This window comes from Corvus kubaryi, unplaced genomic scaffold (genome assembly GCF_017639235.1).
Source record: "Corvus kubaryi isolate FWS band 111438036 unplaced genomic scaffold, C.kubaryi_AGA036_p1.0 37398, whole genome shotgun sequence".
Taxonomy (NCBI): Eukaryota; Metazoa; Chordata; class Aves; order Passeriformes; family Corvidae; genus Corvus; species Corvus kubaryi.
The window spans coordinates 12525597-12541857 of NW_024581137.1; the positions used below are offsets into that span (position 1 = coordinate 12525597).

General features: G+C 40.9%; 1 protein-coding gene across 2 annotated transcripts in view; it reads right to left on the minus strand.

The window, feature by feature from the left end:
• Window positions 1–575: 575 nt before the first annotated feature.
• NPSR1 (neuropeptide S receptor 1) overlaps window positions 576–16261 on the minus strand; it is a 58426-nt gene continuing 42740 nt past the window's right edge. Inside the window, exons 5-9 of one of the 2 annotated variants that reach the window (XM_042044248.1) lie at window positions 14584–14785; window positions 6003–6079; window positions 5233–5322; window positions 2933–3113; window positions 2619–2810 (exon numbers count right to left, since the gene is read on the minus strand). In XM_042044248.1, coding sequence (XP_041900182.1) covers window positions 2717–2810; window positions 2933–3113; window positions 5233–5322; window positions 6003–6079; window positions 14584–14785 — 644 coding nt within the window. In that variant the 3' untranslated portion in view covers window positions 2619–2716. Of the gene's footprint in view, window positions 2811–2932; window positions 3114–5232; window positions 5323–6002; window positions 6080–14583; window positions 14786–16261 lie in introns of both variants that reach the window. The other variant, XM_042044249.1, reaches the window with a different exon arrangement.

Here is a 16261-nt window from a genome sequence, read left to right on the forward strand (position 1 = left end):
GTCCCATACTGTTTGATGTGACTTCTCTGAGGGATGAGTATCGGATTTTCCATGCTTCTTGGGATTCTACAATCATATAGGACTTTATGATCATACAAGAATTTATGTCCTAGCAGTCATGCATATAAATATTTCTTGTGGCCGTGGGAATGTCAGAAGGATCTCACAGATGCCTCTTGAAGTGTTAAAGCTGTTGAAAACCAGAGCTCCTCCTGGGCTGTCATGGACAAACCAGCTGGGTGCCCTCTTCTTGTTGTGTTCAGACTCCCTCTCTGGGCAATCAGACCTTGACATTGACTTTTGCTGCCTCCTCCTAAGCATGGGATCTGTCAGAACAACTCTGGCCCCATTAAGCTGCTAAACAGTCAGCAGATGTAGAGCGAGTTGCAGACATGGAATAAGAAACCTGCTGGAGACAGATGAAATTCCCTAAATCTCTCTCCTTAGAGACAAAGGAGGACCATGCAAATGTTTCCCAGACTAATTGAAAAATTCAGCTTTACAACAGAAGATGTGTAGAATAGAAAAAGTAGTAAAATGCCATCTCCTGCACAGTAAGAAAGCAGCACAGAAAATAAGATAAATTATTTATTCCTGTATTTAACCACTTGGAAGGGATGCAGACAAAAGCAGTGTGAGGCCATTTAAACTGAAAGATTCTGATATGAGGAAAGGCATCACAATCATGTCCACAGGAAAAATGATAAGAACAACTTGTAAATGGTACATAGTACAATAACAGATGAAACAAAAAGCTGTTTCCTTGAAAATAAATGGATGATGACTTTATTTCAGTCCAGAGTCCTACATTAACTCATGCATATGCTTAATTTAGATGGATGGGATAATTCATGTGGTGACCCCAGTGAATATTATGTAAATTTTAGTGGGATTGAGTCATATTACATTTGCAAATCAAAGTGCTGCTCAGAAATGTTCTCTGATTCTGGGTATTAAGTCTACAAACTCCATTAATTTTTCAAAAGTAGGTAGCCAGTGTGCATGTATCAGATAAGAAAGTTAAAATATACAATCTGTGAAGCTTAAACCAAGGAGTCCAATTTTAGGAAAGTTATTACATGCCCATGGGAAAAAATAGTCTAGTTCTTACATACAGTCTATCCAAGGTCGCTGCTACACAGGCTTCTGCAGATTCATAGTTTTAATTAGTCAGTAGCAAAATTTAGACATGGAGTCTAAACAACAGAACTTCATGGTAATAAAAAGAGATACCTTATTTATTTTCCTGAGAGCATAAAGCCCCATGATTTTATATATCTCCTACTTAGGAAAAAGTATTTTTGTGATATAGGCAATAATAAATAACTTTTATTCAGTTCTTGCTTTACAGGGAACAAACTCATTGCAAAAGATCATAATAATAAAAGCCCCTTTTTAAACTGAGTCTGCTTAAGTAAGAATAATTTTTTCACCAAGAGGAAACAAACTCACTTGCCCTACAGCTGGTTAGAGTGCATTTTTAATACAAACACTTCAAGCTCCCTTGTCGTAAAACGAACATTGAAGTTAATGTCACCCCCCCACCTGCATGAGAAATTTTTCCTTACATTTGGGAATAATGTGGCAGGAGGATGCCCAGAGAGCTGGGGAAAGGGGAAGCCCAGCTGCCTGGGCACTCTGCAGCAAAGCTCTACTGGACCTTCGGTGCTCTGTGAAACCTACAATGAAACCTACAAGACTGGACTATCAACAGATATTTTTTTCTGAATGTAATTTGAGCTCTATGGTTTAATTTCAGTCTTTTTCCAACTCTGAGTTTGTGCAAAGATGTATATGGTTCCCTGCATGATTTAAGTGACAGGGATGATTTACAGGGGGCACAGGATAGGGAAATGCTGCCTTGTGGGTGGTGAGATAGATCTGCACTGGCTAAGGGCCATGCATGGCAGCTCCCCATAGGATCCTGAAGAGATTGCTCAGGGCCTTTGCCACAGCAGCATGGAAGAATCTGCACATGGGATGCACCATGGGGTCTGGGAGGGGCTGGTGAACCATTCACTAGTAGCCTAGAAATAAATGGCTGTGTCAAGTGTGAGTCCTGCTGGGACACTGGGGTGCCACTCATGTGCCAAGGCAGAACAGCAGGGAAATATCACACTGGAAAGGGAGGAAGAGCTACAGGGACAATGCAGCTGGTGTGAGCTGAGAAGGTGGGCTAGGTAATATGGCAGGCAGTATCCCAGCCCTTCATTCTCCTCTTCTCTGGCTACATCTCTGTAAGTGGCTCTGTATGAAACACAGATATAATTACATAGAGTGACAATGGTGTCTTCTCATTGGAAAAGTGCCTGTGTTTGCATTTTAACTGGGGTCCTTGCTCTGTAATTACTTGTAAACACTCTATCAGTTATATGAGCCAGATGGTACAGTAGATGGCTTTTAGTGACTCCTGAAAAATAGAAAAGACTCTTACTAGACACCATTTACAATTATTTTTGCTGTTTGGAGCACATAGATTACAGCTTGCTTTAAACAGAGGGTCAAGAGGAAGCCTCGCAACAGAGGCATGCAAACCCCCATGCTGAGCTTGGCACTGGCAGTGTGCGATTGATGAAGCTGCAGTGCCCATCCAAAATATATGTGCTATAGGGTGCACAAGAGCTCTTGCCATTCAGTGCCCATCCACTTCACTTGTTGGGGACCTCTGTTTTCCTCTGTCCAGGTGCCACTGTGGCTTTGCAGAGCATTGTCTGTGCTAGATGTATTCTGGTTTGGACAGGACCTGCATCTCCTGCCTTCCATCGCTCCTGTCCCGGAAAGTCCCCCCCAGCCTTTGAGCTCTTCTTTCCCTACAAAAAATAAAGAATGGTCAGAATTAAAGGAGTCAAAAATAGTTAATCAGTTTAGGGACTGTGTTTATGTGTTCCCTCCCTTCTTAGGGGTAGTCAGAGTGACAGTAAAGGAGCAATACTCGAAAGGGGGGCAGAGGCTGTTGCTGAAGAAGCAGTAGATGAGGGGGTTGATGGCACTGTTCAAGGCTGGCAGGTTCTGAATAATCACAGATGCGTAGAAGCGCTCTTTGGTCTCAGGGAGTATGTTGAAGTTGTCCAGGATATCAAAAAGAAAGTAAGGGCTCCAACAGAGAACAAATGCTGCAGAAGAGACAGAGAGAGGAAGAGCTTGACATTGGATAGTTTAGCAATTTAGGGAGGTAATTACACACTCTTGGAGAGACTGTCATAACACATAAATATCTGTTCATACAAAAAAACCCCCCTCTCCCCATTCAAGATCTTATTTAAGAGAATAGTTATTAGATTGTGCTTTTATTTGTGTTTATTTTTATTTTAATGCCTATAAAATATATTACGTGTGTTTCTCTAAGTGTTTAGAGTGCTCCCTCTAGACATATTGAGACACTTCTGAACACTACACAACACATAAAGGGTAAATAGGTAGCCAGTTAAAGCATCATCAGTTATAGTGAAGTGCTCTTTTAATGGTCCCTGGAGTGAGCAGCCAATCTAAATGTACACACAGCCAAAATGCCGTTCCGTGACAGCGCTGCCTGTCACAGCCACCTATTAAAATAAGGTTTTCAGACACCCAGGAGCAAGGAATGACACTCCTTCACACTGCATTACTGCAAACTAACATGACATTTGGCATGCTAGCTGAAGGTGCTGTGTACATGGAGTGTGCAGGAAGATTCTCCTAATTTCCTGTTCTGCCATTTGAGAGATGAATTTGAGGAAGCGAAAAGACGACTGTACTGCTCATAGCCTCTGCTTTTGTTCAGAGGTGATAGGGAAAAAAAGGCCACAGATCTAGCTTTATTTGCAGGCATAGGGAATTAATCCGTCCCTCACAAATTTCTATGCCGTCTCTTCTCACAAAGGCTTTTGATTCAGGATTTACATAGAAATGTTGAGACAGGCAGTTCACTCAACTAAGCTATAAATACCTGGGTTGCAAACATATAGGTAATTGTGAAATGAGACACATGATCGCATCCTGACTCAGGTGAGACAGCAGAATGACCTCGTGCCTGCTTTCTTGTCACATTAATCAGAATTTCTTTGCTGGCAGTTAGCTGAGTGCTCACTGAAAATGCAAGGAAGAGTTAAGCTCCCCTCCTGTTTTCCAGAACAACCAAACAGGAGGTGTCTATGCACAGATATATGCAAAACAGCAATACACAGTGTCAGTGTAGATCATAGCACTGACTATGCAGAACTTTAGGTGGCTTTAAAAAAAATCCATAGATGTTAGGTGTCAATCTGTTTGTACATCAAGAGATGCTGGGTGCCTAACATCGTCAAGGTCTGCTGAAATACTGAGCATCCATGCCCACTCTCAGCATCTGATGTCCTTGCAATAGTAGCTGTGTCTGGCAAAAGCATTCTCTGACTGCCATGCAGAAAATTTCAGACATGGAGAAGCTGCTCTTGGGCTTATGAGCCGTATGAATCACACTGGCCTCTCTCACATGTGCAGATGCTAGCACTAGACAGTGAGCTAAGCTACTCAAGTGGCTGTTCTCACAATATTCTCCAATCTGAATTTTGCATAGTGTTGGAAAGAGGAGCAATCTCTATTTCAGTGTCAAGGGATGACTGTCAGCCCTTGGGAGTAAACAGCTTCGGTTCCTTTCCTGCATGTCTCTGGCAGCTAATCACAGGCCCTGTGTGATGCTGCCCCTATTTACTGAGATAGAATATCAGCCTCCTAATTGCATCACAATAATGTCATTTCCCTGGGAGACAGAGAACACCTGCACTAAGTAATCTGCTGCCCAGTTGGGAAAGGAGAGCTCATTCTTTTCATCTTAACAGGCAACACACCTGTGACATCAAATGCAATTGCTGCACATCTGACCTCTTCTCTCCCTTGCACCACCCCAGCAGGTCACATGCCGTACAGTGTCTCTAAGCCTAAAAGACAACTCAGTTGCCAAATCTTTCAGCAGTCTGGATGGGAAAGAGATGACTCCTTCCTTTTTTCCTTTTAGACATTGACTCTTTAATGTCTTTATGCACACAAGGGGCTGTGCACCCAATTTCATTTAAGGCTTATGTCAGATGCCTAAAATAGGAGTGTATCAGCTAGAAGAGAGAGGAAGGACAAGATCAGAAGGCAAGATAGGTGTCTAAGTAAAGCTCCTTCTCCAAGCCATCTACTTTGTCTGCTGATGATAGAGATTGCTGAGGAAAAGCAGCTTCCTAATGCCAGCATCCTCCCTAGCTACCAGCTGTGGGGCTTTTCACTTACCAAGGATAATTACAATGCTGTATTTGATCGCTTTCACTTTCGCCCTGGATATGAACCCACGCCTGGTGTAGCCAGTGGAGGTTTTGCCACCTGGGAAAAGAACAGTTCAGCTAGTGAAAGAATAGGACTGGTGTGTGGATGTGTCAGTGTACCTTGACAGGCAGGACAGGAATACACAGCCCCATCTTCCCCTGGTGTCAGTCAGGATCTCAGTATTTCCTGAAATTTGGACACTTGCAAGTCTGCTCAAGTTGAACAATCAAAACCTGAGCCACCCAAAATAAAAAGGGGAAATGTAAGCAGAGTAGGTCTTCCTGAAGCATTGAGGCATGTATAGCCCTGGGATGGAACACTCAGATAATTTCAGAGCTTTCTGTGGCCAGGAGTTTCTGATCTTGAGCAAAATTCAAACTTGCAAGGACATGTGAAAACACAGAAAAAGTGTTGCTTAGTATATGCTAGAAAAAAAACTATTCTGGAAGTGGACAAAGTTCTAGGAACAGGAATTCTAACCTCTAGAATAAGTAGTTTTTACTTTTTGTTCGTTTTCTCACAGATGTTTCCTATTGTGTCTCTAAAGAGAATTTAGTGTCAAAGGAAAGAAGGTAAATAATGTAGAAATGAGTTATGAAACAACATATACAGAAACCCCATTCCCAGTGCAGTGGTGGGGGCCCTATGTGACACTGCATGTCCAAGCACCCCCAGATTTGTGGGAATCAGCCAGAATTGAATCGTGAGGCTGGAGTCATGGGTGTGCTGAGACTCACCAGGACAGCTGGATATGATGACAGCCTGAGCTTTGCTCTTCACCCAGATGGTTCGAATCACAATTGAGTAGATGACGCTGCAGAAGGGGAAGAGTTGCTGGTATTAGGCACAATAAATGTAACAACAGACATCCTGGTCATTTGTGCTCTAAGAGCACACTCATCTATGTGTAAGGAGTTCACAGAGATGATGGGACTGCATAGGAATAATAATAGTAAATGACAATAATAATAATAATAATAATAGTAATAATAAATATGATATGACTCTCCCACAGTATTTTTCAGAAGCAGATCTGAAGACTTTTCACCATGGAAGTCCTTATGGTTGTCTGGCTTTGTAGATGTCAAATCTGAGGCTCAGAGGAATGCAGTGATTTGGCCAAAAATCTCGCAGGCAAGAGCTCATTGGTGATTTTGAGCTAGCCAAAGCCAAATCCATCTGAGTAGCAGCCCCGGAACACCAGCTCTGATGAGGGAAGCAAGGGAGGGACCTGGTATTGCAGTACATGCACTTCTATTTTGCTGCTACATTGTGGGTATGAAGCTCGTGAATAAAATTTCACCCTGGGGAATTTGATGGGGGCAGGATCCATGAGAAATGCAAATAAATACAGCAGTGCTCAGTTTTGGGTCTCAGGGTCCTGTGGTGGCAATCAAGAGGACAGAAGTGTCAGATAAATGGGAAGAATTAGATGATTCAAAACCAGTTCCACCACAATTTGCGTATTTAGGGAGGTTTATATACTTTCAGTATGAAAGATAAAACTGCCCTAGTACACAATGACCTTGTATAGTTATTATCTTTCCCTATGCAGTAACCAGTCTGGTCTTCTATTGATTTAATATAGAATAGGTAAAAATAATTAGTTCAGGCTGAAGAGCTATTGGAACCCATGTTCTTCTTGATGATGTTAATTGCCATAAACCTTAGTGGTCCTTATGTGAAAAAGGTGCAATGAAGGACGTAATTTCAGGGTGTTTTATAGAGGCAAAAATGTATCTTACTGTTATGTGGCTTATTTTTGTTATCAGAAGAGGCATTATTCTTATTAGAACTTTCAGGCTGATATATGAGTCTTTCCTACAGCACCCTCAACTGTTGACACGCTTGCAAAGGCAGTATTTGTGCTCAAAAAGCTGTGGAGGTTTGGAGGTTTCCTTTCTGTGGAAGTTTGAGCCATCTGGTTTCCAGGCTTAGTAGATGAGAGCTGTAAATTCAACGTGCAGTCAGGGCTGTGCAGCAGAGCCGTAGCACCCTTACCCGGTGAGGGGTTTGCATGCATCTGCCGTGGACTACAATTTGCTCTCCTTAATCCCTTCAAAAGTCCAGCTTGGCTCCCAGCTGATTTAAGCATTTTCCTTTTATCTCCTGGCTTTTCAAGAGCCTGTTTATTTAACAGCTCATACACTTGAGAGTTTCTCTGTATCTTTACAGACAATGGTGGAAAATTTACGTATCATTTCACCTTTGATTATTCCAATGAATCAGAATGTATTATAATGATAATTGTTGTCATCTCAAAAAAAATTCCAGCCAGCTCTTAAAAGCCCTATTTCTATTTTCTTCCTATCCTGCCAGCTCTAGCCTGACCTCTTTATTTGCAATTGAAAGTGTCCTCTCTGATGCAGATTTTCCTTTGTCCACCAGGACATATTCAGAGTTCCTTAAGCATCAGGATAAAGGAGTCTAACTCTGTAGTCAAAATATTCAGACTCCTTACTTTCAGCCAAATGCCATAAGGATTGAATTATGAAGCCAGGCTTCTCACTTGCTTTCCCTTTGACCCCAGAATTCCTGCCCTCTTGGCTGCAGAGTCTGGTAGCGGCATGTCTTTTGCCAGATACAGTTACAGCATCTGTCTTCTTCGTTGGCATTTCACATATGAGATTACATGCTGATTCATTTGAAACCTTAATTTTTAGAACTCCGGAGGAAAGTTGAATTCTTGTTTTCATCCAGCATCTTATAAAGTACCGCCAACATAGTGGATCTGTGTGGGTGTTTTTGCCTCTGTTCACCTTTCGTTTCTGTGTAGCTGAAGCCACTGGAGCCTTCCTTATCAGGAGTGGACCGGAGGTGGTGTAAAGCTGCTCAGGGTGGATGTCAGGAAAGACAAGTCACTTGTCATGCTTGGTAAACTTCTGAGCAAATCTTGTGCCAGCCGCAGTTATTCATTTATGATTTGATCTCTCTGGGACTCCAGTTCATAGTAGTGCCTAAGCTGTTTTTTTTTCCCCCAGCAATGGTGGCATGCAGCAAAGAAACTGGAATTTCCAGAAACGTGTCTCCTAAAGCATGGGATCATAACAGGCAACTACATGTGTGTTTCAAAGCCACAAAAGTAAAAAGAGGGCGCTTATGGAAGAGAAGTATTTTTCTTACAAGGGAAAATAAGCCTTTTTACAGAATATATTTGTAGCTCCTTTCCTTCTTGGGAAAGGCGGCTGGAGGAGGATGAAGAGGTTGGTCAAATCTCAAAGAAATTCTCACTAGAAAAATAAAGTGGCAGATGAGAAAAGAGTAGCAGGGAACAGATGACAAACCGGTATTCAGAGGAGTGTTTGGCAATACTCTGCACCATTCCAACCATATCCTAATCTCTGTTCCCTTCCTCTGGATGTTGAACTGCTCAGCCTTCACTGTATTATATAATTATATGTAATTATATAATGCCGAGGTGTAAAAGCACGTGGTACACATTGCCACAAACCTCTTTTTCCAACCCATGTAATATGCCTGCATGCTGTTTGCCCTTGTCTCCACTGAAAGCACTGGGAGATGGGATGTGCAGTTCTTTAGGTCCAAATGCTGTCAGGCTTCTTTGTGTCTGTAAGTGCGGTGGAAAAGTCAAAGCTGGATGAAAAACTCATCCAAGCCATTCTGAAAAGTAGCTGCTCAGGCTTTGAAGACTGCAGGATAGAAAGGACATGCTTTTGATCTGAAAATGTGATGATTTTTCTAACCCTGATAAAACGCATATCTCGAGATATGGAAAACACAAAAATATGGCTCACATTATGGATGTATCTCAGAAATTAAACTCTTTGCATCTCCAAAAACAATTTAGCTTGATCCAGATTCTAAAGAATTAAGAGGCATGTTCATCATAACCTGATGTTAGTTAATGGTGTTGTTTAATATGCCTCATTGGTAATTACAGCACTTTTTATCCATGTAAATACGTAACTCATGGTTAGTCATACAAATGCAACTGTGAATAATCCCACCCCATCTTTAATTTTAATTCATAGACCACTTTTTTTTTTTTTTAATAAACTTTGTTCTGGTAAATCTATGTATTGATATTAACAATCATAAGCATTATTGATCTGCCCACTCTTTAAATACCGATTTTTTTTAAAGTAAATAATTGCAGTATGACAGCATCCCACGCAGCCTCAGTATTTTCTAGTAAAAGGAGTGGCAAAAGTGCACTTAAGCTCCCCGTTCTATTTATCATCCTATTGTTCCTTATAAATTATCTGTGCAAAGTGATGCATCTGCTTTGTTTTATGGTAGCTAATTTACAGCACTATTTGTCTAAAGAGAAAAGTAACCTCATCTGAACAAACCACTGCAGGCACGTGTAATGGGTAAGTGAAGAGATGGGCAGATATTAGAACATATGTGGAAAATCTAAGGTTTTTATTTAGAAATGGAAATCGCAGGCAAAAATGAATGAGCTCACTGAATCTAGTTCAAAAAATGACCTTTAGTATTTTTATTAATGGTATTTCCAGTCCCTTTATTTGATTTAATTCAGAGAAATACCTTTTATTTAATCTATTTTTTATTTCATTGCAATGCCTTGGGTTTAATTCCATATTTTTCCTTTTAGCTGATTCTGTTTTTTTTCTCGTCTAATTATTTTTCAGCTGCTCCAAAGCAAATGTTCTCTTTGGAGTTTAGATTTTAAACAGCAGATGGATATCTTTTCCCTCTGTGTTTCAAGAGGAGATTTAGCAATTTTTTTTTAAAACATGAGTTTACAATTATATTAGGTAAATGTCTATGTATTATATTTATAATGTTAAAATATAAAAAATATATTTAGCAATCATGAATAACAGCTAAAAGACTCTGAATTTCTGGATACTCAAGTGCCAGAAAATAATTATGTTTTGGCACAGAGCAGCAATGCAGAATAGAAACCCAGTAGGTCTTCTGTCTCCCCATCACAGGTTCTGAGGGGCCCAAGTGCAAATATTTACAGGAGAGCAGTGTGTAATCCTGATTTGACCCATATTTAACCTCTGTTCAGCAGTGCCCCAGAGGTTTTCAACCATCACAGATACCATTTGAGCTTTGCTTGGGGTATTTCGGCGTAGGAGAAAAGGCTTTGGTTATAGCTGATGACACTTGTCCCAGAAGAGGAGAGAACTAATTACTGCAGGTTCCCTAATTACTTTTTATGAGTTTTCTGGGGTTTAGTCAGTTTATAATATCAGCTGCAGAAGAAGTGGTAGAATAATGTAAATAAGAGGGAACAGGTCCAATTTTTAAGCACTGTAAAGAAATACTTCACTCAGAATCTGTGGCCCTTCCTGTACTACACTGAGACAGTGGGGACAAGGGAAGTTTTACTATGAAAAGAACAAATATTCTCCACTTTTTTCAGCTCTCAAAGATATCCACACACTTGGATTAAAAATACAAATCATAGCTTTACTTTTTCTTTTCATTATTCGGTTCTTGTTCATTGGTATTATAATCAGATAAAAAAACTTGCTGAAAAACCACAAGCTCTTTGATAACTGATTGCTGATTCTCTAGTTGTGAAGAAGTGGTAGGAATAGACCTCAGAAGTATTAAAATCTTTCAGGTTTTTGCAGTTTTCTTAATAAATTACCTTTCTATATATACATTTTTTTAAAAAGCGGGGTGGGGAGGTAGAGAATGGTGTTTTCTTCTGGTTCATGTTTTGGCTTGGAATCTATAGAGTTTGCTCACACCACATCTGGGGGTTTAGCTTGTCAGTGGAAGGGTTTTCCAGAGTAAGCATAAGGTTATCAGCTAAATAATTCATTCCATGGGCTGCAGTGTTATGAATAACACAACTCCTGCAAGTTGGTTGAAGGCTGTCAGGAACATGTGAAATCAGCTCCACTGAGAGAGCTGAGGGATGGATGAGAGAAGCTTAAAAGATGATGGTGTCTGGACTGTAACAAGTGAAAACAGCTCAGCCAAAGCAGCATATCTAGTGTGGAATTAAGTCCTGCACCTGAAAAGTAAGATTTTATCCTTTGTACGCACTTCAGATGAGCAGCACCAGAAAAAGTGCTGTCATCAGTGAACTGCTTTGCTCTAGAGGTTAGGTTTTCAGCAGATTCAGGCAGCAGAACTAATTAAGAATTAACTCCGCCAGCCAGTGTCCCACATTACGTCAGACACCTGCCAGGCAGCTAAATCAGAGTGCTTCAGCAGAGAAAATAAAGTAGCTGCGCAAACAATATGAATTCTTGCGGAAAAGGTTTTATTTTTTTCCCTGTGTGCATCCTGCCTTGCTTCCTCACTAAGTGTGGCATATGCCTTGGCTTCTGCTTATATGTATTCACGGCTTCTTCTACTGATCCTTGGCTTTTCAGTTGCACATTTATGGATCTTCTCTCCATTGTTATGCTGTGGCATTTTTTGAATAACATCTTTGGCTAAAGGTCATTAAATTAAAAAAAAAAATCACAAAATGCCTTCCTACATTTATTAAATATTGCCTTTCATTTTTATAAATGATCTCTTGATAGAGTAACCCACAACTGGGATGTACGTGATCTCTCTCACCCTCATGAAATAGCATCTCGCTTGTCATCAAACCTCCTGGGCATCTGAAAGTATTGGGTGGAACAAAACTTTTACAGAGAAACTGAGTCCCTGGAGATGTTAACAGACATTCCTGCTGTTCTTGAGCCACAAACTGCTTACCAGAGTATTTGTACACTGCAGCCACATCAGGTGGATTAGCTTTAAACTCCTGGACTGCCAATAACTTTTAAAGAAACAGATGTCACACCTTCAGGCTGTGTTGACAGATGTTTTACAGATACATCAGCTGGGAAGCTGCAACCTTCACTTTTATGCTTGAGACTTAAAAAAGGTGTTCTAAAAAATAGCCATTTCCTTCCAAATTGCATGGCATTTTTTCATAATGTCTCTGCTGACTTGCCCTGATGCTAATCCTCTTTTTCTGTGGTTTTAGACAATCCTCCCTGTTCTGAAGAAAATAGTATCACTGACAACTAGAAATAAATCAGCACAAATCCTTCCCTGCACCACTCCCTTTCCTTCTTTCCAGTGCCAGACACCACTTTGGACCTGTCAAAAATCTGACTTCTTCTGGCAAGGACACAGGAGCATTTGTGTTAATAAACAGTGAAACCAGGAAAGTTTCTGGGTAGGTGACGGACACTGTGCTGCTCCTGGCTCCAAAGCCAGTTCCTGTCCTGCCATAAACTTCTTGTGTAAAAGTTGCTTAAGGTTAAAGCCACAAAAATTTTAGGATGTTTTATTCATGTCTCAGATGTCAGGGCAATCACATGAAATGCCAGTTTCACTGCCTTTCTCTTTCCCCTCATGTCTTCATCACCTTCTTGCTTCTGGGGATCTACCATGAAGCAAATCACAGAGCTGATCTGGTTTGAATATCTTTCTTTGGCAGGGAGGAGGGGAGCATAATGTCAACAGCTCTGAAATATTTATTGCTATGTAGCTTCCCTTTTCTTGCCAGACAAGTATAGATGGTGTGTAAAAGGAGTGGCTGGTCTGTAATAGAAACCATGCAAATCTGTATGTTTGAGTGTGAAAGAGATGTTTCACACACCTATGGAATGACTGTAACTGGGCAGTCTGTGGGGTTTTATTTCCTAGAACACTTAAGATGCTGGCTAGAATTTCCCAACTGCTACCTATTTGAGAAAGCTCATAAAAGAGCCCCTTTCACAGTAACAGCCAGCCTCAAAGTTTTCTAGTGCCATTTTTTTTCACCGTTAAATTGCTTTTTGTCCGTGCAGTGTATGTTTATTGCTTTTGCTGCTACTGCTGGGCTGCAGATCTACCCACATTTTTATTTACGTATTACCAAGAATATTTTTTTTTGTATATTGAAAACTAGGCTGGCTTTCAGAGACAGAGAAATGATCCTACCTAGGAAGAGCCATTGGACAACATGGGAGTAGTTTTCCCTCTCTTGCCATTGTGCCATCGTGTCCTCTCTTTAAGAAGAACATTCTTGATTTTTTTTTTTATTATGTCTATGCAATCTAGCACAAAAATGGAAGGTTTAGCAAACTGACATGTTGTGAGCAAAGTGTAAAAATCATCCCTTTTCTCAGGGAGCAACACTGGTCCATTTTGAGTCCATATCAAAAAGTCATCTAGATGAGTTCAAGAACCACATGGTTTTGATTCTATTAGAGATTGACTTGTTACCATTAGAAGATGCAGAACTTGATCTCTGTGATAAAACAGTAATAAACTTCCAGGCATTTATTTAGGTTATGTAGTCAGTCCTGTCACCATCTAGAAAAGATCAGCCTCTGCACACCCCACTCTCACCCAGGGTACTAATAAGCAGGAAGCTAAGTGAGACTCCTGGCTCGTAACTTGTTGGAAAAGCAGATGGACCAAGAGATAAATCCAAGGCACACTGCAAACTTAGTTCCCCTCTCAGAGTCCAAGCAGCCCGTCACCAAATTACGGGGGGAAAAAGAAGTCCCAGCAAGTCTTTCTTGCTGCTAACAAGAAGAGATGGACACAAAGAAATACAATTGTAACCTTGCTAGTGAAAGAGAAAAAAAGGGAAAGAAAAATGAAGGCTTGAAGAAATGTTATTGCCACTTGCAGCACTTTGAGGCAGTTAAGGAGCTTCACTCCCCTTCCACATCTGATTTTGACTGCTCTTTTGCATTGGTGGCTCCTCGTGGCTAGTTAACTTCTGTTTAATGGAGCTAATGGCAGTGCTCTAGAGGGAGGCGATAAACTTTACTGATCACGAAGCACAGTCTGCAGTATTGGTTGACCTCAGTTTAATACAGGTTCTGCAGATTGTCTTTGGGATTAGGGGCAAATCAGGCTCAAATATCTGCAGCTTAGGTTTCCTGTTACAAAACAGGAAGAATTACATTTGTTCATATTTTAGGAGTGGTTGGCAGCTTCCATGCTTGGAGATTTCTTTCCAGTCCTGGTGAAGGAACACTTGTCGAGTACTGTGAAGCTTGAGAGCACTTCAAGTTAATTTTAGTTTAATTAGCGCTAAGTGTAGTTTCCTGTTCTTCTATTAAAATTATCTTTTGTAATAATGGATAAATATTCATACTGGGTTTATAAAAATATCTTTCAAGCCTGAAGCTGTGGAGATAAGTGGACACACTTAGAGATTCAGAGAAAGTGTTTCTGGCAGTTAATACCACACGGAGAACACCCAGGGCAAGTACAACGACCCGTGTATTATGTGATAAAAACCAAAGCAGCTATGCAGCAGGTATGGAAATGAAATCGTAATGAATGAGTAGAAATTAAAGCATTAAGCTGATTGCACACTTGACAGCTTTCACCACACACTTGCTGACTGGGGTTCAGGCTTACCTGATAATGATCAGAGGAATGAAATACACCAGGAAAGCCACCACAGTCATGTAGGGGATCCAGTAGGAGTCATCAGGCCAGAGAGCCCAGCACTGCACTTCCCCATTGGAGAGCTGCCGTTTCCCAAAAATAATCAGAGTTGGTATGGAAAACAGGAAAGAGAGGCTCCAAGCCACTCCAATAAGCACTTTCGCCTGTCTTTCTGTGTACGAGAGTCAAACAGACAGTGTCAGTGGGGTTGTTGGTGCGAGTGAACCCTTGCAACACTACTGACAGAAAGGCAGGGAGGAGGAAGAAATTCTGTGAAGAAAGGGAATTTTAGGCTGTGGCTGGCTGATGCTGAAAAGACTTCAAAGGAGAATAGGGATTTCATCGCTTTCTCATGATAAATTGTCACGCCATTATGGGCTTGTATTTTGCAAGTTTTATTTAAGGATGTTTAGGCCTTGTTGAATCTGAAACACTACGAGAAAGGTCAGGGTCAGCAAGTCAGAAACATGAAATGCAAATGGTACCTCTACGCCACCAAGAAAACATCATGAACGGATGTAAAGGTCTGCAGGCCTGCCCTACTTCATGCCTAGTGATGAACCTTGAAGGGAGAAAGATTGGTAAACATTTCCTATGAGGAAAAAGAAAATGCCTCAATTCAGGATCAGAACAAGACTGCATAACCATCTGCTTTTAACTCCAGCTGCAACTTTACTGTCCCAAAGAAATGTGGACCTGAAGAGCCTGGGCATCCCCTGCACTTCTCTTTATCATGATGGGGACCAAACCCAGCTCCTGTTGATAACCCCAAGTCACGCCAAGAGTGGACTGCTAACCATGAGACCGGGCAGATGATGGTGCTCAAGTGCCCAGCCCTGTTTTATCTGCTGCAAAATACAGGAACTGGGAGATCCTGCTGGACTTCATGGTGAAGAACAGGAGCTGAAGGATCCCAAAACCTCAATCAGGTTTGGGTTACTGCATCCTCTTGATTTCTGGCCACTGCCAAGTGGGGAAAAACAAGTGGGAAACCAAGTGATGCCTAGTGGCACCCATGGGATTTTGTAAATATCAGTGGGTTGGAGCAAAAAGTCCCAAGGCTTTAATATTCAAAAACCTACACCTTCTTGCTAAAATCCAGTTAGCCCTAGCTGAAAAGTGTGGGGAAAAAGGGCTGGTCTGCAGAGTACCTATGATTCTTGGGGACAGTTGCTCCTCCTCAGCCAGACTGTGAGAAGAACAGATGGGAACAGATTTTTTTTTGATCTGGGAAGCTTTAGTGTTCAAATACTTTGTTGTCCTAAAAAATACCCGAGGTTGTGTGTGAAATAGAAAATCACTTTAAATTATGCATATCAAGAAGTATGTCTTTCCTCCTTGAAGCTCAAAAAGCAATACAAAAGCATGTGGGTGAAACATTCAAAAAATAATTTTATGCTTTATAAAACATCAGTTGCAAATATTCAGTTATCCTGCTCATTTTTAAATGCTACCCACGTTCAGCAAAGTATGGTCTTGCTAATCTAGGGCTTAAGGGAACTCTGATGACATCTGCGTAAGTGAGAGGGTTAGATTAAGGCTATAAATATTGTACAGGCAAAAGAGAACTGTGAAGTTTCCCAAAGCATAACAGAATAAACTTAGCAAAAGGGATATTAAGAATAAATTTTGAAAAATATTTCCTGAC